The sequence below is a fragment of the Zalophus californianus genome, chromosome 9 (assembly GCF_009762305.2).
Source record: "Zalophus californianus isolate mZalCal1 chromosome 9, mZalCal1.pri.v2, whole genome shotgun sequence".
In the NCBI taxonomy this organism is placed as follows: domain Eukaryota; kingdom Metazoa; phylum Chordata; class Mammalia; order Carnivora; family Otariidae; genus Zalophus; species Zalophus californianus.
This window is the reverse complement of record NC_045603.1, coordinates 84769278-84791887: the sequence shown is the minus strand read 5'-3', so window position 1 is coordinate 84791887 and position 22610 is coordinate 84769278. Positions and strand designations below refer to the sequence as shown.

General features: G+C 35.6%; 2 protein-coding genes across 2 annotated transcripts in view; one reads left to right on the top strand and one right to left on the bottom strand.

Moving 5' to 3' along the window:
* The window catches only part of RECQL (RecQ like helicase), a 55006-nt gene extending 46669 nt beyond the window's left edge, over positions 1-8337 (bottom strand). The window contains exons 1-2 of the mRNA XM_027595465.2: positions 8252-8337; positions 1639-1681 (exon numbers count right to left, since the gene is read on the bottom strand). Coding sequence (XP_027451266.1) covers positions 1639-1654 — 16 coding nt within the window. The 5' untranslated portion in view covers positions 1655-1681; positions 8252-8337. The remainder of the gene's footprint in view (positions 1-1638; positions 1682-8251) is intronic.
* A 154-nt stretch (positions 8338-8491) lies between these two features.
* Positions 8492-21796, top strand: GOLT1B (golgi transport 1B). Its single transcript, XM_027595434.2, has 5 exons — positions 8492-8636; positions 14158-14249; positions 16068-16246; positions 17380-17461; positions 19375-21796. Exons 1-5 carry the CDS (start codon positions 8612-8614, stop codon positions 19411-19413), a joined length of 417 nt encoding a protein of 138 aa, XP_027451235.1. The 5' UTR covers positions 8492-8611; the 3' UTR covers positions 19414-21796.
* The last annotated feature ends 814 nt before the right edge of the window (positions 21797-22610 follow it).

The following is a 22610-nucleotide window of genomic DNA, read 5'->3' as shown; positions in this document are numbered from 1 at the left end:
GATAAAGAAGAGTGGTATATATATATGCAATGGAATATTACTCAGCCATAAAAAAGAATGAGATCTTGCTATTTGAAACAGGATGGAAACAAGCTGTACCTAAGAGGTACGAGGCTAAATAAAATAAGTCAGAGAAAGACAAATACTGTATGATTTAACTTACATGTGGAATAATAAAAACAAACAGGGGCACCTGAGTGGCTCAGCTGGTTAAGCCTCTGCCTTCGGCTCAGGTCATGATCTCAGGGTGTTGGGATCAAGCCCCACACTGAGCTCCCTGTTCAGTGGGGAATCTGCTTCTCCATTTCCCTCTGCCCCTCCCCCCAGCTTGTGCACTCTCTCTCTCTCCCAAATAAATAAAAATCTGCAAACAAACAAAAAACTCTTAAATACAGAGAATAAACTGGTAGTTGCCAGATGGGAGGTAGGTAGAGAGAATGGTGAAATAGATGAAGGGGATTAAGAGATACAAACTTCCAGCTATAAAATAAATAAGTCACAGAGATGAAAAATACAGCTTTGAAATATAGTCAATAATATTATAACGATGTTGTATGGTGACAGATAGTGACTACACTTACCATACTAAGCCCTGATTAATGGACAGAATTGGGGAATACGTTGTACTCCTGAAACTAATATAACATATATTAATTGTACTTCATTAAAAAAATAATAAAACTCTTTGCAAACTAAAAATATTTGTTGAAAAATAATACATCTATATATTACAGTATTAATTTGAGTAGAGGGATTTGGAGTGATTTATATTTTCTACTTTGTGATTTCTTAGGTTCCTATAATTCTTAGAACCCTTTTGCATTGCTGGTGGGAATGTACAATGGAACAGTGAGTATGGAAAATAATATGGCAGTTCCTGAAAATTAAACACAGAAATACCATGTGATTCAGCAATTCTACTTCTAGGTATATACCCAAAGAACTGAAAACAGAATCAAACGCGTTTGGACTCCAATGTTCATAGCAGCATTATTCACAATTGCCAAAGATGAAACAACCCAGATATCCACTGACAGATAAACTGATAAATGAAAGGTGATATATATATACATTGTAATATTACTCAACCTTAAAAAGAAAAATGTTACAAATGGATGAAGCTCAAAGACATTATGCTAAGGGAAATAAGCCTGACACTAAAGGACAAATACTGTATGAGTCCACTTACATGAGGTAATCAAATTCATACAAACAGAATATGAATAGTGTTATCAGCAATTGGTGGAAAGGAAGTAAGGGGGCATTATTATATAATGGGCACAGAATTTCAGTTTGGAATGATGAAAAAGTTCTGGAGATGGATACTGGTGATGGTTATACAATAATGTGAATTGTTGCCACTGAATTGTATACTTAAACTAGTGAAAATGGTAAATTTTGGTATGTATGTTTTACAATAAAAAAGAACTCACAAAACATCATTTCAATAATCAGAATTTTTAAAACAAATATTTTTATAATTTGTTTCTTTATTTTTATTAAAACTTTCCTGTTAGAGCAGTTTAAGGTTCACAGCAAAATTGAGAGGAAAGTACAGACAAAAACAATTTTTTTTCAAAGACCATGCAATTAGAAACAAAATAGAATGTGCTATAAAATGTAATCATTTTCACTAACCTGAAACGGATGCCATTCTAAAATTGGAGATCCAAACGGCTTTCTAAAAATGAAAGAAAAAGCACAGAAATATTTTTTAAAACATACTATATTGATAATGCCTAACCAACAATACTTTTTCACTACTAAGCATGAAAAATGTTACAAAGTAAATTATATATTGTATGACTTAACATGGGCATGAGCTCATGACCCTGAGATCAAGACTTGAGCTGAGATCGAGTCAGATGCTCAACGGACGAGCTACCCAGGCGCCCCTATTGTAGTGACTTTTAAAAATAAGGACTATGTGATTATTCCCACACTGATTTTTATGGAGAATTCTCTAGATTTCAGGAAAGTGTCCAAAAATCACATAAACAAGTATAACATTAGTAACACTTATATACCACATACAAAGTGATTAGCAAAAAAGAGCAAAGCTTTGAAGCTAAAGAGTGTGAGCAGTAAATTATTGTATGATCATAGCAAAATTAGAAACCTGTTCCTCTTAGCCTCTTTCCTTATCTCTAAAATTGGGATGATAAAACCTATCTTATAAATAAGAGATTCAAATGCCCCACATTAGGAAAATCCATCCACATAAAAACTCAAATTAATCATTCAACATTTTATTGAATACTTGCTTAAAGAGTTACAATTTAGGTTCAATCTTAAAAGAGGAACTGGTATTCTATAGAAGGATTAGATTTCAGGAGAGAACATGAAAAGGTCAGAAGTGGGGGAAACACATGATATGTAATTAAGGAACTCTAAATACCTCTGAATGACTAAAATTTAAGAGCACACATGAGCAAGTGGAAGGAGAGGAGGCTTGAGGGCAGGAACTTCTCACTATATAAGCTGCTTTACAACAACATAACTCTGAGCTTCCTTCCATGTTTTGGTCTGAATGCTCCTGGTTCGCAAACTATCTTTTTGGTGTGTGCACAATACTACTTCAATGATTCATTGGTTTTAGTTTCACTTCTGTTATTTCTAAACTTTTGACAATTTATGGTGTAAAAATGGGATCCAAAGAAGATACCCCCCTCCCATCATCCCCCTCAACTCTGAGGCCCCTATGGTGATGGAACCCATAGAAGTCCACTGAGTTCATTGCTTTCTCAATGACCCTAGAAGCTGAAGGTAAGTCTCTCCTATATTTGAGCTCTGTTCTCTACATCTCGAACTGACTTTAATTTGCATACTACATTTTATTTGTTGAAGCTTCTTGATGAATCATCCTATTCTGTTCCAAAGGGAGGAGGGCAGGGAAACACATGGTTGGTTCCCTGTGTTTTAGAACACTTTTTGGAAAACAGGGTCCCCCATAGGGTTCCACCTGGTCTATGGACCAGGATTTTGTGCCTGTTTGGAAAATGGGTGAACTTGTGGAATTGTAGTGGCCACCATAGGGCAACTTCAACTTAGAGAAGTGGATCTTGAGCTGTGCCTTTGACACGAGAGGATTTCAAACCTCTCAGTGACGATGGAATGAATTCTTTGATTGATAAGCAGAAACTTCTAAAAGACAAAATGACTGCAAAAAGAGCTTTAAAAGATCCTTACAGGAGCGCCCGGGTGGCTCAGTCAGTTAGGCATCTGCCATCAGCTCGGGTCATGATCCCAGGGTCCTGGCATGGAGCCCCACATCAGGCTCCCTGCTCAGCAGAGAGCCTGCCTCTCCCTCTACCTCTGCTGCTCCCCCTGTTCGTGCACTCTCTATCAAATAAATAAAATCTTTAAAAAAACAAAAAAATAAAAAATAAAACAAAAGATCCTTACACCATGCAAACAAACAAACAAACAAACAAAACTTTACTGGAAAAAACCACTTTGCTATACAAGCAGTAACCTCAACTTAGTCCATTTGCCGAAACACAATTTGGATCCAACTGTTCTTTTATAAACTAGTGAGTTTTGCATTATGATGCCTATCAGCTCAAAACTAAATTTTTTTAAACAAAAGCTATAAGATCTGTTTGCATCTATCTGTATATTTATGTATATCTATGTATGCACATTACAGAGGTGTGATATTTTTCTAATTCCATATGGTACTGCCAAAACTAATGTGTAATGAGCTCTATTTAATTGGCTGAAAGAAAAATAAGCACTTATAAAGTAAGTATTCTTGAAACCCTCAGAAACATTAAAAACTAACCCAAATGTTTTTCAAATTCACATGACCTGACATAACCTTTGAAAAGTAAAACCTAGTTTAAGTTTGTTGGCTTAATACAAGCAAGCATGTCTTCAAAATCTGTCAACAAGAAAAATAATTTAGGATGATGGTTAGCTGTTTAATGTCTAATCCAAGCATAATTGTTAAAAAACAAATAATTGAAATAAATTTAAATAACAGAAAAGTTTGTACCAAGTTAAACTAAATAATGAATATTCTTGAATACCTAACTCACTTCCAAATGAGATAATATACTGAATCATTAAATACTAAACATAAGTTTACCTACTTTGGGCTTTTTTTTTTTCTGTACAGTATTGTAGTATTACTAATATTTTACTTAAGGAAACTAATTTTAAACTTATACTGAAATAAAATTATACATTACTACCAAAAATGGAAAAAAAAAACCAAAAACCTGTCACTTGCTAGAAGTAAAACAACCACACCTATAACTGTAATAAACATAAACCAATGATATTTTTGCCTGCTGGGGTCTGGAGCTTGGGGATTGTTCTTTTTGTTAAAATGAATCATTAGCAGGTATAAGAGAATTACTAAAGACATACAACCTCAACTAATAATTTTTCCCTGAAGCTAATAAGGATTAAAAGAAAGTTAAAAAGGAAACAATTATTGCTATATGATTCAATATACTTTTTTATCACGTCTGGGAGCCAACTAAAATTGACCTTGGTAAATCGGTTTTGGAAATGCCATTTAAACCCATTTAAGTTTGCTCTCTGAATGGGTTCCTGTCATGGTTATCTATCAGTACCACTACAGTGACTCAAATCTACCTGAGAACTCAAATCTATCATTAGAATGAATGGTTTTTATTAAGCATCTCCCTTGTATTACTATGCAAGGTTCTTATTTATGTTTAATTTCTACTTCCATTTGCATCATCTGCTACAAGGTAACCTAAATCTAGTTCTTCATCTTCTGAATAAATTCAAGCTATGCCAATTATCCTTTCACTTATCAGAAATCACTATATTCTATTGGCACCTCCCAACATTTTTACCCTACCCTGGCTTGCTTACAAAGCCTTTAAAGAGTCACTTTAGTAGCCTAGGATTCATCAGAACAACCTCAACTTTTGGCTTTTTAATTTTTACAGAGAGATAAAAGATACTTGGGTCTATTAACAACTATGTCCTTTGCCACATTAAAAAACTATAAAAAAAAGTATGTCTCTAAAAAGTTTTTGTAACTGTGTATTTATAAATTTGCCAGTCCACAATTGCTTACTTCTTGGTTTTTACTAGGAACTAAAGATTATGAGAGTTAAAAATTCTAACTAATATATGTAATTAAAGCTACTAAAAATAATAAGGATGAAAGAAAACAATGTATACGAAAAGCAGTTGAAGAAAATAGCACATGTTTTTTGGACAACGAAAGATATGAAGAATATGGGTTTTGTTGTTGTTTTGGTAAGGGAAAAAGGAAAGTAATTTTGTCTGAAAGTAAAATAATTCCAGAATTTTTTATGACTCCACTTAAAACACTGATGGTTCTTCAATGTTTTGTTTTCTAGATTTAAAAGGCTCCATTTTCTCTTCTCTTTTAAGCTATCTATAGCTTACAATTCAGTAAAACCTACTTTTGTAATCAACAGGTGAAACATTTATCTTTTTCTCCCTACTTGACCCCCCAGAATTTAGAAACTCTTATTAAATATTATTTTTCATGGCAATATATGTATTTATACCTCGATCTGATCTCCTTGTAATAGGACACAATTACATAAGTTCTTAGCTTGGCTGCTTAGCCCAAAGAGCCTTGAAAAGGTCAATCTAAGATTCCTTTTAAAATTCTTTTTTTAATTTTATTTTATTATGTTATGTTAATTACCATACATTACATCATTAGTTTTTGATGTAGTGTTCCATGATTCCTTGTTTGTGTATAACACCCAGTGCTCCATTCATACGTGCCCTCCTTAATACCCATCCCTGGGCTAATCCATCCTCCCATCCCCCTCCCCTCTAAAACCCTCAGTTTAAAATAAAATAAATAAAACCCTCAGTTTGTTTCCCAGAGTCCATAGTCTCTCTTGGTCTCTCATGGTACTGGCACAAAAACAGACACATAGGTCAATGGAACAGAACAGAGAGCCCAGAAATGGACCCTCAACTCTATGGTCAACTAATCTTCGACAAAGCAGGAAAGTATGTCCAATGGAAAAAAGACAGTCTCTTCAACAAATGGTATTGGAAAAATTGGACAGCCACATGCAGAAGAACGAATCTTTTTAAGATTCTTTATGAAAGTTTATGAAAAAGTTTATGAAAACTTTATGAAAAGTTCCAGGAACGTAGATTTAAAAGAATTTATATGATCACTATTTTTGCTGCACTTATATAAATAATCAGGCCAAATTTATTGAAACTAGATTCAATTTGCAAACAAATGAGTCTAACAGTAGTTATCTTGATAGAAATGGGATATTTATAGAGAAAAACTATGTTTCAGTAATACACCTTTCTGGATATCAGATTCTACTGCTGTTAACTGTCCTTAAGGTTTTATTTTCTACTTATAAACTGGACAGGATCCTGAATTCTTCTAGTTTCCTCCAACATTTGGCTAGAACTCTCCAAACTCTCCAGAACTCTCCAAACATTTCCAATTTCCTTCCACTCTTCTGACTTGGAATCAATATGAAAATAAAATGGCCCTTTTCCCAAAGCCATGCAAGCTAAAGCTGGACAACTGGATATAAGCTTCAGAGAAACCACCAAAAGAGCTCATGTGAGGAGGACAATGTGCCTATGCTCAGAGAAATCACCAGAGATATTCAAACTGCAAACCAGGAAAATCTGTCAGATTGTCACTCTTGCCCTCATTCCATCTGAAGATAATTTGAACACATCTAGAAACTTTCTCAAATGGCTTCTCTCCAAACTCAAGACACTGAATTTATAATTTTCTTGAATATTAATCTTTTTCTTTTGTCTCCACAGAAATATTTCTCATTAAATTATCTGTCTATACCTCTCACACCATATAGAGGCCGAATTTAGGTGGAAATTCACTTGCTACCTGCCTCCTAAAATAAAACATCCTCGCCTTCATCCAGGCCTAAGTCATCATGAAGATGTGATTGTTAATCCATCATGTATGCCTATGTAAATACCTTTTAAAAAATTGAAACCCAGTTGATTTATTTAGTTGGCTAAATGTTGGCACCTGGGAATCTCCTCTGGGAATTTTTCAATCCTTGGCTATTGTTCTCCTTAAATCATATTTACCTCTCTAATGCGCTGCATACTCTCAAGGGTTTTAAAGACCTGTCAGCAGCCGCTCAGGCCAAATGGTACCCATGAGGATCAGACAACTGATGAAATCAACAACATAAATGATGAAGAAGGTGACTACAGAGCCTGAGCCTAATGACTCAACTAATGGCAACAGCAAAAACATGATTCTTCAGCCTGAGTACCTCAACAGAGGAAACTGAAAATAATACTACACTGGTTGATCAGAATAACCAAAAGGGGGTAACTGTTAAAATAAAAAGCAAACCAGTCTTAAAAATTCCCTGAGCAGACAAAATCAGTTTAGTCAAAGCTCAAATGAGCTTATTTTGAGACTAACTTGACTCAGATAATTTCCTTTTTATGTCTCCAGAAATCATAAGCAAAACTTAAACTGTTTCCCAAAGTTGATATGAATAACCACTAACCAATTACCTGTCACTTAAGAAAATATTAATATTCTGATCACTGTGAAGAAAAAATAATCACGGACTTCTTACTACATAAGTCGCTTTGTAAAAATACCAAGAGCCTCATTCCCGTTTTGGCTTGAATGCTCCTGGTGCCACAGTTGTCTCTTTGGTGTGTGCACAATAAACTTACTTTTAAACTACTACTTCAGTGATTCGTTGGTTTTACCTCTGCTATTTCTGAACTTTTGACAGCATCCACAGTAAATATTTCACGAAGTCACAGTCAGTCATTGATACTGGAGTAAATGCCACTGAGGTACCACAGGCTAAATCAGATACACGTCCCCCTCGCCCCACCACCTGCGTTTAGAAAACAATAGCAATGTAATAATACCCTCCACTATGTTTATGCGTCCCCCGATGGTGACTGCCTATATACAGACTTTGGTAACCAAGCTTCCTGCATAGAAAAAGGCTGGAGATATAAAGAGAGGGGTAGGCAGTCCGACGTGCCCCTAAAGGACCAAGTTCCATCAGAGATGGGCGAGGATTAACGCCCGTTTCTCTCCTGCCAATATATTGGTGAACGGAAGTGATACGCGATAGACCGGCCGCACTCTCAGGAAGGAAAAGAAAAAATTAGCCCTTTCAAAGCAGATTTACCCCAGAACCTCTCCCCAAGGGGTTAAAGAACCCCTTCACCCCACTCCAGCCCAGCCGCCTCGTTCTCTGACCTCAAAGTGCCGGCCATCGAGACCACTACTTACAGTTTTCAGCCGCTCTCCAATGAAAACTTCCCGCCACCAGTCTTTCCTTTTTCTCCAGCCGCGACCATCCGCCCTTCCGGTTACGTCTCCTCAACCAATTGCAAGTAACACCCTTCTCTAATTGGTGAAGGGGTGTGGCCACGATATGCGCCACCGAACAAGGCTAAGGGTGACTGGTTGATATTGGGGGCTGGATTAGCCAATGGGAAGCGGTCTTGAAGCTGGGGTGGGGGCCGCTGCGTGTTTCCGGAAGACGTGGCGGCTCTTCCCTGGGCTGTTTCCCGGCTTCTTTTCTCTCGACTTTGCCTCACGCCCTGGGCGTCCCGAGGTGCTGTCGCCGCTGCCCTCACTACTGCAGCCATGATCTCCTTAACAGACACCCAGAGTAAGCACTCGCCCCGGGATCCCCGCCTGGATCCTCGCACACTGTTGCTCGAGCTCATCTCGCCCGCCCCTCTGTCCGGGTCAATGAATGAAGCTCCGGGTTGGGGGCGGCGGCCTGCGAGACTGAGCTAAGGATGCGGGACACAGAGGGCTGCCTTGAGGGGGCGGGAGCTGGATTTGCAGGGGCAGACCTGGCTTGGGAGGAGGGTCAGTGGGATCTGGGAAGACGCCCGATCTGGGGAGGGGGTAGTCTTTGCTGAGTGTCTGTCTTGCACCAGGGTCTCGCCGCTCCCACTCTCAGTAAGAAGGGCGCTTTGTTCCTGCAGGTGGCCACAAGAGAAAGTTTGATGCGCGGTGCCCGTGGTTCACACTTGGGGATGTTTGTGCACATGACAAACTTGGGGTCCTCTACAAGTTACTGGCCGGTTGTTTGGGAGGAGGTATTTTAAGTGTCATCTATTACAGGTTTTGGGGTTTTTGTTTTGTTTTGTTTTTAAATATGCTTACACTTAAATATTTTGAATATTTCGCCTTTTTGCCACCTCTGGAAACGACCTTCCAAAGATCCCTTGAAACGACTTCACTTTTCTACCACCTAATGTTTCCGCAGGAGTAAAAAGCCACCTTGTGTTCAGTTAAACGATTTCTTTCCTTAATATTTTATATTGTGCTTTATGGCTTGTTTTATTATTTTAGCATCTCTTTCTGCCTACCACAGAGCTCTCCAGGCCTAGCTTATGTCTAAGGTTAGCATTGCTATCTGTTTCCTTTTCTCTTTCATTATAACGCTCCTACTTTTTTTACCCTTTTGTCAACCTTTATCATATTTGTATTTACATATCTGCCCAACCCTGTGGGTCCTATCTTTTAATGGTCATGATAGTCTTTTTGTCTTCGCTTTGCTTTATCCGCTATGATCTTCGTTTCTTATTCCACTTCACTTACTTTGATTTTCAAGACTTTAAGAACTAAACAGTCTATTAAAAATAGAATTTCATTTTAAATGCCCTATTTTAAAGTGGAGTCTTAAGGTTTGGATTGAAGTCATGGCTGACTTGAACTTGACAGAACTTCTAAGGTCTTCTGTATACACTACCACCCCAATCAGGCTCTTCTCCTTCCTGTGGTTGGATGGGTCTGCACCTTGGAGCCACCTGCACTGGCCCAGGAAGCATACCCATTTTGGTCTATTGGCCTGTTCTGATCAGAAGACATATAACGTCCTTTTTTTTTTTTTTTTTACTGTTATAATAGAAACTAGCAATTGTATAAAGACATCTTCTTTCATTTTACCAAGTACCTTCATATAAATCATTACATTGAATTTTTATAAGAGCCCTATAAGGCAGGGAGAAGTATATCTCTTTTATAAATTAAAAGAGGCTCAAAAGAAACTCAGTGTATGGTCATAAAGAAAGTGACAGAAAGAAGGCTTGATCCCAGGTCTGGTGGCTCAGAAAATTTTGTGTTCACTGTACCCTACTAGCACCTAAGAAAACTGGATATAAATTTTATTTGAGCTCTGTCTTAGAATGATATAGTTCTTTCATAGCAAGAATAGATATAACAGTAGATAATTTATCCTATAGAATTATGCATTGATTTTTTTTTTGAGAGAGATTGTGTAGGATATTCAGAGTCTGTTGTCTTTGTGATAGTGTTCTGTTCCTCTTGATTGAATCCCAAACTTAAAATTAGGTTGTCCAAGAAAATTAGAATTGTATACCTAAATTGCTAGGATTTATTTCTAATTCTACTAATTAGAGAAAGTACTTAATCTCTACACAGCTTTTCTAACTGTAAAGGATTATTACTTCTCCTTTCTATCTAAGTCTGATTATTACATAGATTAAAAATATGAACTATTTATCCTTTGCATAGAGATTTTCTTCTATTGAAGACTTCTTATAGGGACAAGTGCCTGATTTACGTTTTTCCAAAACGCAGCACACGGGGATTGAGTTGGAATATGGGCAGAATAGGGAGCATTCTCCTTCACTAAATTGTTGAAGAAGATGAAATTATATTCTTCTTTGCTCGTTTGCCAAATGTTTTAGGTAGGACAGTGGATTGGAACACAAGATGGTTAGTGAACCAAAAGCTCTTTGGATTTCAAATGGTGTTTGTGTGTGTAACTACAGAAATTGGCCATCATTCAAGTGATTTGCCAAGATTATTCTGGGATTCTGATTCTGGGAAAGGGTGACCAAGCACTGAACAGAATAAAAAGCAATTCATGATTGTTTTAAGGGGTTCTATAATAGCACTCTCCCCAACCCCCTCCATAAAAACACAAGATTTATTGAGGGGAACAGAGTAGGGTAGTTCCCATGCTGCCTCTAGATCTTTACTTCATTATGTCACATTGCCTGAAATCCTGCCATGATGTTCAGTTAAGTTGTTCAACTTGGTTGATAGTCAGTTGAGTTCTTTATTATGAAATTTTCTATTTTTTAAAAGGTACAATAGGAGAGAGAAAGCTAATATTAAAATTTTCAACTAAGATATCAAAATGCTAACAGTAATTGCTATTGGATTAAGCATCTTTCCTTGTAAAATTTTCACAAAAAGTTTTTTTTCATTTTAGACAAATTTTATTAAACTGCTTTTATCAGATTGTTCTTTGAAAAAAAAACAAAAACCCACATACGTAGGCAAGAGGAATGCAGATTTGATAGTTGCACCAGAGAAAGATAAATTTATTTTACTGGGTATGATTTTGGTGGTGAGTGGGCAGCTCTGTGTAGGGCTTTATTAACCAGAGGGCTTATGAATGCGTAGGCACAGGGAAGATGGGAATTTGGGAGATGAGAAAGGACACAGTGAGGCCAGTGAGAGACTTTTGGCCCACTTAGGCGGGGAAGTACTTGGCAACATCATGCCAGTGCCAGTTCTGGCAAATATGTTACAGGCAACTGTCTCCTCCTAGGATTACACTGGATGAAATAGTCCAAATGTTTTGGTGCCCATGTTACAGTTGTAAGCTGCGGAGTCCAAAAGCTGAGTTTGAATTCTAGCCTGACTCCCCACAACCACCACTCTTCTTGCCCAACCGCCTGTGGCGCCCCCCCCCCCCCCCCCCCCCCCCGCACACACATACATACATTTGCTGATTCTGTGAGCAAGGGTAAGTTACGAATCTCTTGAGTCTGTGAAATATGGGGCTGGTGCTACTTTTCACCTCACAGTTTGGTTAAAGGAATTACAACATAATTGTATAAACATTTCAGTGAATGTGAAACCACATCCAGATACTGTCTTTTCTCACTGCAGTCAATTTTTAATACTTCTACTAACACCTACTTAGTTGTTAGATAAGAAACTAACCCATTAAACTTGATGCTAACCCATTAAACTTGATCCTAATGATGCTTCCCCCAGAAGTTCAGTATGCTCCAGTGCCCTTGAGTTTCATTTAATCAAACATATTTAACCTGAAAAAAAAAAATCCTGTAGGAAGCAGTATGATGTAATAGTTAAGCACAGAGACTGAGTTCAAATGCTTAACCAGAAGTGTGACTCTAAGCAAACAAAGTCGTTTCTCTAAACCTCAATTTCCTCCATCTCTAAAAGGATGTAATCACACCTACCTTGCAGTAGTATGGGAAGGATTAAGTTATATAAGATATGTAAAGCACCCCGTAATGGATAATTCATGGCAAATTCTCAGTACATAGTAGGTGTACTTCCATATAATTTCCTTCTGATGAACAAACATCTCATAATGTTTGTTGGGGGCACCTGGGTGGCCAGTCCAACTCTTGATTTCAGCTCAGGTCATGATCTCAGGGTCATGAGATTGAGCCCTTTGTCCAGGTCCCCAGTCAGTGTGGAGCCTGCTTGAGATTCTTTGCCTCTCCCTCTCCCTCTGCCTCTCCACCCACCCGCGCTGTCTCTCTCTCTCTAATAAATAAAATCTTGAAAAAAAAATCTCAAAATTTTTATGTAATCATTAGGATAATTTATGAAAAGGTAGAAATTAGTCATATTCAAATCACTCAACTGCCAGTGACTAACTCCTAACTACTAAATAGTTATACAATGGAATTTTGCTTGTTCTTTTGTCCATATTTTCCTCTAGGAAATTATGTCTGACAGCTAAACAGTTATTTTGGTCAAGTCTCTTAAGGGATAAAAGTATTGGCCTCGCGTTTTCATAGGATTTTGTGTCTGTGGAATACACTTATGTATATTTACATACCAGGACCTGAATTCTTTTAGACTAACTTTGGGGAAAAAGGTAGTTGGAATGGAAGGCAATAGTTAACTGTAAATTGAGGAGGTGGGAGATGTAGAAAAATATATGATAGAAGTTTTCAACTCATCAGAATATTTTACAAGGCTTAAAAATTTTTTTTAAGTAGCTGTGACCTAGATTTTGGCTTTCTGGAGCCGAGGCCAAAAAGTTAAGTAACAGATCAGAAATCATTAATAGTGTATTTAGAATTGGGTTTCCAAAAATATGGTGGTTTCTGCTCTTGTTTCACTATTTCATGCAGATAGTGTGTATCTGGGTAAAATAAGGATTGGTAAGTATTTCCTGAAAGCAAAACTAAAATCAAAGAGGCGACTTAGTGGCTTATGCTTTTCGCACTAACAGAAGTTAAGAATCCTTGAACTAAAAAGATAAGACCAAGAGAATGTAAAGGTAATAAAATTATGAGTTTTATATAAAGATGAACATAAACTTCAGTGCTTACACTTCATTCACCACCATGCACTTGGTATCTAGAAGAGATGCTGGCATCTAGGAGTTGATCAACTATTCTTTGTTTTTGAATGAAAAGAGTAAAACCCCAGCATATTAAAATATTAAGTAAAACTGTTCTTTGAAACTTTTGGAGAGCTGATATTAGGACTTAGACACTAAGTGTGTGAATGGATTTATGGTTTAGATAATTTATAGAAGATAAATTCATATCATCAAGAAGTTAAAAGTGATGACTAACCTCTTGAAAATTAACTTTTGAGGAGACAACAATGTGATTCTCAAAATACTGCCCTTGTGAGAAGCAGTGTATCATCGAGTGAAGTATATTGTGCTGACCTGTGGTAGCATTTCCACTGGGTTAAAGAAGGAATTAATTTAAGAGGGGAAAGAAGTAACTCTAGATGTTGTGCATATAAATAATAGTCCTAGAATATGAAAGGAGATAAATAGTAAAAGAAAACCCATATATTTATGTCCGATGCCAGAGGCATTCTTGGGAGGGAAAAATATATAATCAAAGGTTTAGAATCCTGATTATCTTCCTCTATCATGCATATGTTTATGAGAAGTGCTATCTCTCATATAAGGATTAGAGATTTCCATTTATATTTTAAATTTTGAAATTATTTGCTGATGTTAGTTTAATTTATTATAGATTTTAATGAATGTCATAAAATTAACCTGCAATGTTGGGGACCTATTTTCTTATATCAGCCAAAAGAAAAACTGAAAAATTTTCTTACTTAGTTTACCGGGATCTTAACATAACTTTTATTTTTCTCTACCCTTAACTATATAACTTATATTGCAGAAATTGGAATGGGATTAACAGGATTTGGAGTGTTTTTCCTGTTCTTTGGAATGATTCTCTTTTTTGACAAAGCACTACTGGCTATTGGAAATGTGAGTTTTTCAACATATATTTTAACTAAATTCATAAGGAAACTTTAATTACAAATGAATTATTGCCTGCTATTGGGGGGAAATAATTCACTGTTACTCATGTAAAGATTCCTATTATCTTCTCTGTTTACATCAGAAATAAAACCTGCTTAGGCCTGGGTGGCTCAGTTGATTGAGCACCTGCCTTCCACTCAGGTCACGATCTCAGGTTCCTGGGATCGAGCCCACATCATCGGGGGCTCCCTGCTCAGTGGGAAGCCTGCTTCTCCCTCTCCCTTTGCTGCTCCTCCTGCTTGTGCTCGCTTTCTTTCTGTCATAGAAATAAAATTTAAAAAAAAAAAAAAAAAACTTTAAGTAAAAGGTAAACACTTAAAGAGGTTTTTGAGTGACTACTCTGTTGAGTATTTGATATGTAATATATAATAGATTAAATCAAGGCTGCCTTTAGATAGGAGTTCAAAATAGATGACTTGGTAGCCCCCATGTCTTGGTAAATTTATTAATATGTTTGACTTAAAACATATGACTTGAAACATTTGGTTTAGTAGCATAAAATAAACAGATTTTTAAAAACCATTTAAACCTCTTAACATACCTGTATATTAACAGTCAGCTTGCTGAGAAAGGTATATGTGTTTATTTGGAATGTGTACTTTGTTGTCCATGTGTGAAGATTGTGCAAGAGTTCTAGAAATAAATCATAACCCTTTTAAGAAGACAACAAAGTTACTGAATAATACTAAATATCTTTGAAATGTGTATTACCATAGAGCTTTTAATTGGAAATTAGAAAATATAAAGGTTAACAAAACTATTCAAAATTAGTATTTTTTTTAAAGATTTTATTTATTTATTTATTTATTTATTTATTTATTTATTTATTTATTTATTTGAGAGAGAGAGAGAGCACGCACGAGCGGGGCAGAGGGAGAGGGGCCAAGCAGACTCCTGGCTGAGCAGGGAGCCTCACACAGGGCTTGATCCCAAGACTCTGGGATCATGACCTGAGCCAAAGGCAGATGCCCAACCCACTGAGCCACCCAGGCGCCCTCAAAATTGGTATTTTAATTAATAAATAAGTAGCATTGCTCTCTGAGAATATGAAGCTTAACCATTAAGCTCAATCAATACTTGTGTGAAAAATTTTTCTTTAAAGATAGTTACAAAGAAAGGCAAGTATTGGGAATAAAACCTGGAGGGAAAGTAAGCTTTTAATCGATGACCATTTCTGGCTCATTATCTGGAACATACAAAATACATGTATATTTGAGAACGTATGGCTTTATTTTTATTTCTGCTGCCACCAGAGATTCTGGGGTTAGTAAGACTAGAATCCTCTTCCTGGCTTTGCATGGTTTCTTCTATCAGCTTGGCCATGTCAGTATTTCTCCCACCCACAGGCACTCCTCTAGCCTGTGGTGAAGTGTGCAAAACCAAGAGTACTTCCGGGTGACATGTTTTTGGGCAGCCTTCCTCTTTTGCCCGGCCCCTCCTCTGTTTAACTAAAGCTCTCTCCATCTTGCTTACCTGGGAGAACCACTGCATATGTGCATGCCCATTGGTAACATCTGATCTTTGGTTCTCTTTTTCTCCATTTAATCGAGATAGAAGAGGACTGAGAAGAGTGGAATCCAACTCCAACTTTCGCATGCTTAGCCCACTCCTTGATTCTGCCTCTTGGCGCGCATCATAGTTTCCTCCAGCCAGTTGCCCCCACTAAGAGATGTACTGCTTTTTATTATATTTAGCTTTGACCTTGCTTTTCAAACCTACGCAGTATGTTTACTTTTTCTATCTCACATTTTCTTTCTCTTCTAGGTTTTATTTGTGGCTGGCTTGGCTTTTGTCATTGGTTTAGAAAGAACATTCAGATTCTTCTTCCAAAAACATAAAATGAAAGCTACAGGATTTTTCCTGGGTGGAGTATTTGTAGTCCTTATTGGTTGGCCTTTGATAGGCATGATCTTTGAAATTTATGGATTCTTTCTCTTGTTCAGGTAAGGCAATTATTTTATTTTACTTTTTCTCTTTCAATAAACCAGTATGTCAAATAATTAATTATTATAAAAACCCAGATACTTGCATCAGCATGAGTATAAAGACCATAATTTTCTCAAGTGTATTTTTGTTTGCATTGAATCTTTTATTGAATCTCTTTAATTCAGTCAACTATAAAAATGTTTATTAAATGTAGATGATTGCCAATAAGGTCATTATCTTGTATTTTTTTATTTTATTTTATTTATTTGAGAGAGAGAATGAGATAGAGAGAGAGCATGAGAGGGGGTAGGGTCAGAGGGAGAAGCAGGCTCCCCGCTGAGCAGGGAGCCCGATGCAGGACTTGATCCCGGGACTCCAGGATCATGACCTGAGCCAAAGGCAGTGGCTTAACCAACTGAGCCACCGAGGCGCCCCATTATCTTGTATTTTCAATGCAATAGGTTTTATTGGGATTTTAAGGCAACATCTTTTCTATTTAAGGCACTTTACATTTAAGGCATTTGTCTGTTATTTTTAGCAACTAAACAGTGATACATACATATATATAGCATTTTAATTCATAGAACCTGATACTGCATACTTACTGCCACTTGATGACAATTCCTTTAGTATATACACTCATTAGAAAATTTTGTACTGAATACACTATGGTAGATTTTGATCAGTCAATATTTTACAAATGTTAGTTACTAAGTAAATAAACAATAGTATTCTATGTGAGAAAATACCTTTAAATAAGGTTGGTTTAATTATTTATTCAAGAAATGTATATCCTTTATCTTCTATCTGCCAAACACTGTGTTATTCACGGGAGACATAAAACTGAATTAAGTGTCAAATCTGCTTTAGAGAATCTCTCATTTCTGATATGGGAAATAGACTATAAAGATACCAGCAGGATATAGTAGTGTGTTATAGATGTATAAGCACAATACAATAGGAGTATAATTAAGAAAGAGATCATATCCGGGGAGAGGTAAGAAACATTACCACTAAAGGTAACATTTGAAATTTAAAGTCTCTAAAACAGTGAAAATTTTAAGTGGATCCTTTCTTTTTACCTGGTTAGCAATTAATTTTGGTAATAAAGAATCTGTAAGTTCTGAGAACCTTTTTTCCTTCTTCCTAGGGGCTTCTTTCCTGTGGTCATTGGCTTTATTAGAAGAGTGCCAGTCCTTGGATCCCTCTTGAATTTACCTGGAATTAGATCAGTAAGTTATCATGTATTAGAAATAAAATTTTTAAACCATCGAAATAATACTTTTTGGTGTTATTAACCTCTAGAAATATAAGTAATTGATACCTGATTAATTGATGTTTTTTATTATGATATAAATTGTTACATCACCATAGATCATGGTTACCATGAATACCAGAGAAAATAATCATTGCTAACTGTAAAAAACCTGAAATTTTGTTTCATCATATCCATTTTTAATATTCTCGATTTTTTTTTTAAATGTAACTCAGATTGATATGCTATGCTACCTTTCTCTTTGCGAGTTCAAGGCACTTTTCAGTTAACTTTTATATGATTTCTAATTTTAGAAGCCATTATGTAAAAAGGACATCATTATATCTAATAATATTTTCTTTCTTAGACTGTATCACCAAATAGCGTGCATTAAGACAATTAATCAAGCACGATTATACTGGAAGTCAGATGATAAAATTCTGTCCCCAGCTCTCTCCACAATTTGAATGATCTCATCAAATCTGTTCCTCCAAGATGGGCCATCAACTTCCTAAAGTTGTTTACAAACATTTGTAGATGTTTATAGAGAGATAATCCATAGCATTTACTGGTTTCTCAGAGAGCTAAAGGATGGCTTACCCGCTGAAGAATGGGTTTTGCTGTAAGACAAAAATCTCATTTCCAACCTCAAGGTCAATTTTACACTCAGAATCTTACCGCCTAGACAACCTAGATGTTTGAAGTTACCTTTGGAGAAAGAATGTTGTGCTTTCTTTACACCTAAATTTACCTTAAAATCCTAATGAGTCTATGGTACTTTCAAAGCAGCTTTTAGTTTTGGCATGCCAATCACCTATTTATAATAATATAAAATGTTGGAATGTGGGCTTATAGGGGGTTATGTTCAGATTTCATTTACATTAATCTCCAAACTCATACTGTAGTCAATGTTGTTTTTACTTAGAATGGCTTTTGAATTTATCAAAACTTCTAGTTATACAGTTGTGTAATCATTATTCACATCCTTAATTTAAGGATTCTTCAGTATTTGCATAAGTGGACACCCAGTGCTGTAAATTATGTTTCCTATGATTATTACTTCATTATAATAAATGGTTCAGTGAAAATGTGAGTAGTGAAATGAAAGGAAGGGTTAAATGATTGCTAGATTTTGATAGTATTATGACCACTTGGGTTACATAACTTTTAATATATCTCCACTGATGATTTTGTTTCAATATTTGCATCACCATCTGGAATGCTGAAGAAGGCCCAATTGCTTTACATTTGGGGTAGACTAGCCAAAGTAAATAACAAGTTACATTAACGTGTGTGAAAATTAATATTCAGTACCTATAAATTTATGCTCGCCTCATTACATCTATTTTTAATGCCCATGCCACTTTAGTCTGAAGTCCAGAATACACATTTAAAGTATTTTTAGTCAATAGCTGTTGTTAATTACTGAACTTAATGGAGTTCAATCTGTTTGTTCAAAGACTACATAGGCCCAGAAGAGATCCTCAGTAATGGTCAGTTGAAATACCTTATTGGGTTCATTGATGCATGAATGGCTGACATTTCAGCTTTTTATTTATTTATTTATTTATTTTTTGTTAAGCTAGCAGTGTTAACTTCATTTTATCCAATTGTTTTATTCATCGTGTTGCATTTCTCGTGTTGCACCCTTAAAGTCATATGCATAACCTGTCACGCAAAAACAACCTTAGCAAAGAAAATTTTTTTATACACATTTACGTGTTAGGAGATTGTGGGTGAGTAGGACTGGATTAACCATTGTCAGTCACACCTTAAACTTCCACGAATCTTATAAAGCTGGGTTTTTTAATCAACACTTAAAATGTTGATACAATGTTTTTATAATGCTCTCGGCTTTCTTCTAATTACCTGTTTTTCTTCTCCTTGCAGTTTGTAGATAAAGTTGGAGAAAGCAACAATATGGTATAACAACAAGTGAATTGAAGACTCATTTAAAATATTGTATTATTTATAAAATCCTTTGAAGAATATTCAGCACAAAATTAAATTACATGAAATAGCTTGTAATGTTCTTTACAGAAGTTTAAAACGTATAGTCTACAAAGTACCAATAGCAGTTAACAAAGAGGCAATGAGAACAGGCTTCTAATCAAGTGATCTAAGAAGTCAGCAAGCAAACTAAAGGAGATGAATCTATGTTACAATACTTACTGAAACTCTTGAAGGCGATTTTTATTGTTTATCCACAATGTGCAAAACACAGCCATCCTTGGAGAACTGTGGGGCCTGTTCCTTTTCTTCTTATTTTGAAGGCGCAAGAGCACCTGTAGGTATTTGTTTTTTAGAAATATCCACTGGAATGGCAAAAGTATTTCCAGTTGCACTGTGTGTCTGAAAGTGATGCCTGAGTTAGATTGGATTATGTCATTTAATGTATTAAAACCAAGGAAAACCCAGTTTTGATGTATGAATCACATTTTTTTTGTAAACATATGGTTAAAATAAAACATTTGTGGTTCTTCTGATTCTTAATATTTTAAAGCCAGATGAAAATCTGAAGTAGATATTCACTGTCAGAATATGCAAAGGTCATTCTTTATAACTAAACACTATGGAACTACTCATACTTCTTGAGAATCCGACCTAATTATCTGTATCCTTTGTTATATGTAAGCATCTAACAAAAACCATGAAGTAGTCTGTTACATGCCTTGTTTCATTGAATAGTCTTTTATTTAAGATACCAAACGATGCAAACCAAATGGATTTTTCCGTCGTGGTGTAGTTTTTCTTTTTTTTTAATTTTAGTAGTGATTTTATCATTTTGCTTTTCATAAATTAAATAACTATTGATAATGTTTGAAATGTAACATGTTAAAAGGTTAAACTTATATTTGTTAAGGGCTTTTCATGTAAAGCTGAGTTTTCCTTTATTTTTAGCTTTTTCCTAACATAAAAATCAATATGCATGATGAACGCTTCATAAGATCACTCTTCGTCTTGAGTTCATGGAGAAAATATCTGAATTTACATGCTAAAGGTAGTTTACTGTAATTAAATGGGCTATAGTTTCTTAAAAACATGACACTAAAAAAATATGTTGTTTTTTTCTACCATTGATGCTTGACTGGCAGAAAGAAACAGTGGCCGTTTCTTCATTAGTAGTTTTCCAAGGTGGCAGCTTTTTTGGTAGAGGTAAGAACACATTTCAACAGCCATAGTACTATTTGTTTTACCACTAATGATTGCACTATTTACTTTTTTTACAACAGTTGCAGAGCTTTTTAATGCACAAAATCATAACTGAAATTTGTGATTTTTATTTACAAACATGTCTACAAAATATATCACAGCTTATGTTATTTTTAGTTAAATCTCAATGCACAGAGAACTCCCATCCTTGCTTGTCTAAAGAAGGAAAGACTTGGTATATAGTTTAATGGTTCAGTCTTGTGGATTACTGTCTTTTGGTACTGGCATTTGACTTATGACATAATCTGTGAAACTAGATGATATTGACAAAATGAGACTCCTACCTCAATAGTTCATGGAATAATAAGAGACCTAGTGTTGTGTCTAATGTTCTTCAAAAAAGTAATATCCTCATTTGGAGAGTGTCAAATATATACATATTTTGGGGATCAACTTATACAGGTTGCCCTGTAGGACTCTTATACATATTTTTGACTGATCCATATTATTTTCAGTGGCTAGATAATTCTATCTTTTTAGAACAAGAACTGTATCTGTTAATGTAAGGAACATCTGTATTATTTAACTCCTTTGTAGACATGAATTTCTATCAAAATGTTCTTTGCACTGTAACAGATCTCTTTTTCAAAATCTTACTTCAGAAGCGTTATTAGAAGTTGTGTAAAGGATTTGATAATCTCCCAGTCCTTAGTAAGATTGAGAGGCTGGAGCAGTTTTCAGTTTTCAAAGAGTCCACAGTTAATTTCAAATGTGAGTTTGGGACTGCTTGGCAGCATTGTATATTTCTTCTCAGAACCACTGATGAGGTATTTTTAAACATATTAGTCTTCTGACAGCACTGTACATTATATTGTTTCTTTCCAAAATTAGCCTCTGTCTTTGTGACAAAAATGTACTTTGATTATTGCTATAAAGGTGGAGAAAAAGGTCTAATACTACTTAGCCTTAAGTGTACCTGGCATTATTCAAATGTATTTTCTGTAACAGAAACATACTTGCAATGTTTTTCTTTTCCCCTTATAAATTGTAATTTCTGGAATACTGCTGCTTTAAAAAGTCTCACAGTCAGATTATATGATCTAGCAATTGAATATTGTAAATACACTTGTCTTACCTCTCAATAAAAGGGTACTTTTTATTAATTGGTGGTTGTCTTAGCTCGGGCTGCTATAACAAAATTCTGTAGACTGGGCAGCTTAAATAGACACTTATTTCTCAGTTGTGGTTGTGGAGAAGTCCAAAAAGAAGGTGAGGGTAGATTCAGTTATTGGTGAGGACCCTCTTTGCGGCTTGCAGAACTGCCTTCTTGCTGCATCTTCATACAGCAGTCTCTTCATCTTATAAGGACACCAATCCCATCATGCTTCCCCAAAACCCCACCTCCCAATACTGTCATATTGGTGGTGAGGGTTTCAACATATGAATTTGGGGAAGATACATATTCAGTCCTTAACCATGGTCCAATGTATCTTTATAATGAAATTCTAAAAATTAATTTAGCGTTGCACAATAACTCACTTTTTTTTTAAATTAGCCTTCTATGCAGTTTTCCTTTTTTTATAAAATGGTCATCACATTTTCCATTTCCAAATTGTTTAAATGTAATCATAAATAGAAATGGACTTCAGGTAAAAAAGTGGGCAGTGAATTTAGAAAATAGTGGAGAAATATTTAAATTTTCTCAAAATGAAAAGAATTGGCTAACTGAACATAATAAAATTAATAATAATAATAATGAAAAGAATAATAAAATAAGTATTTGTGACAGACAAAACCACTTCAGCATTTTGATTATAAGTTTTGGTAAGGCTAAAAATCACTGGCCATGTCTACCACTTAAAGTACCCAATAAGTATTTGTTGAATCCAATACTTGAACTGCAGGTCTTGACTATTGTCTGGTGAACCAGAAGTCTTAAGTCTTTCTAACCTTGTCTGTGCTGAAAGGTTCCA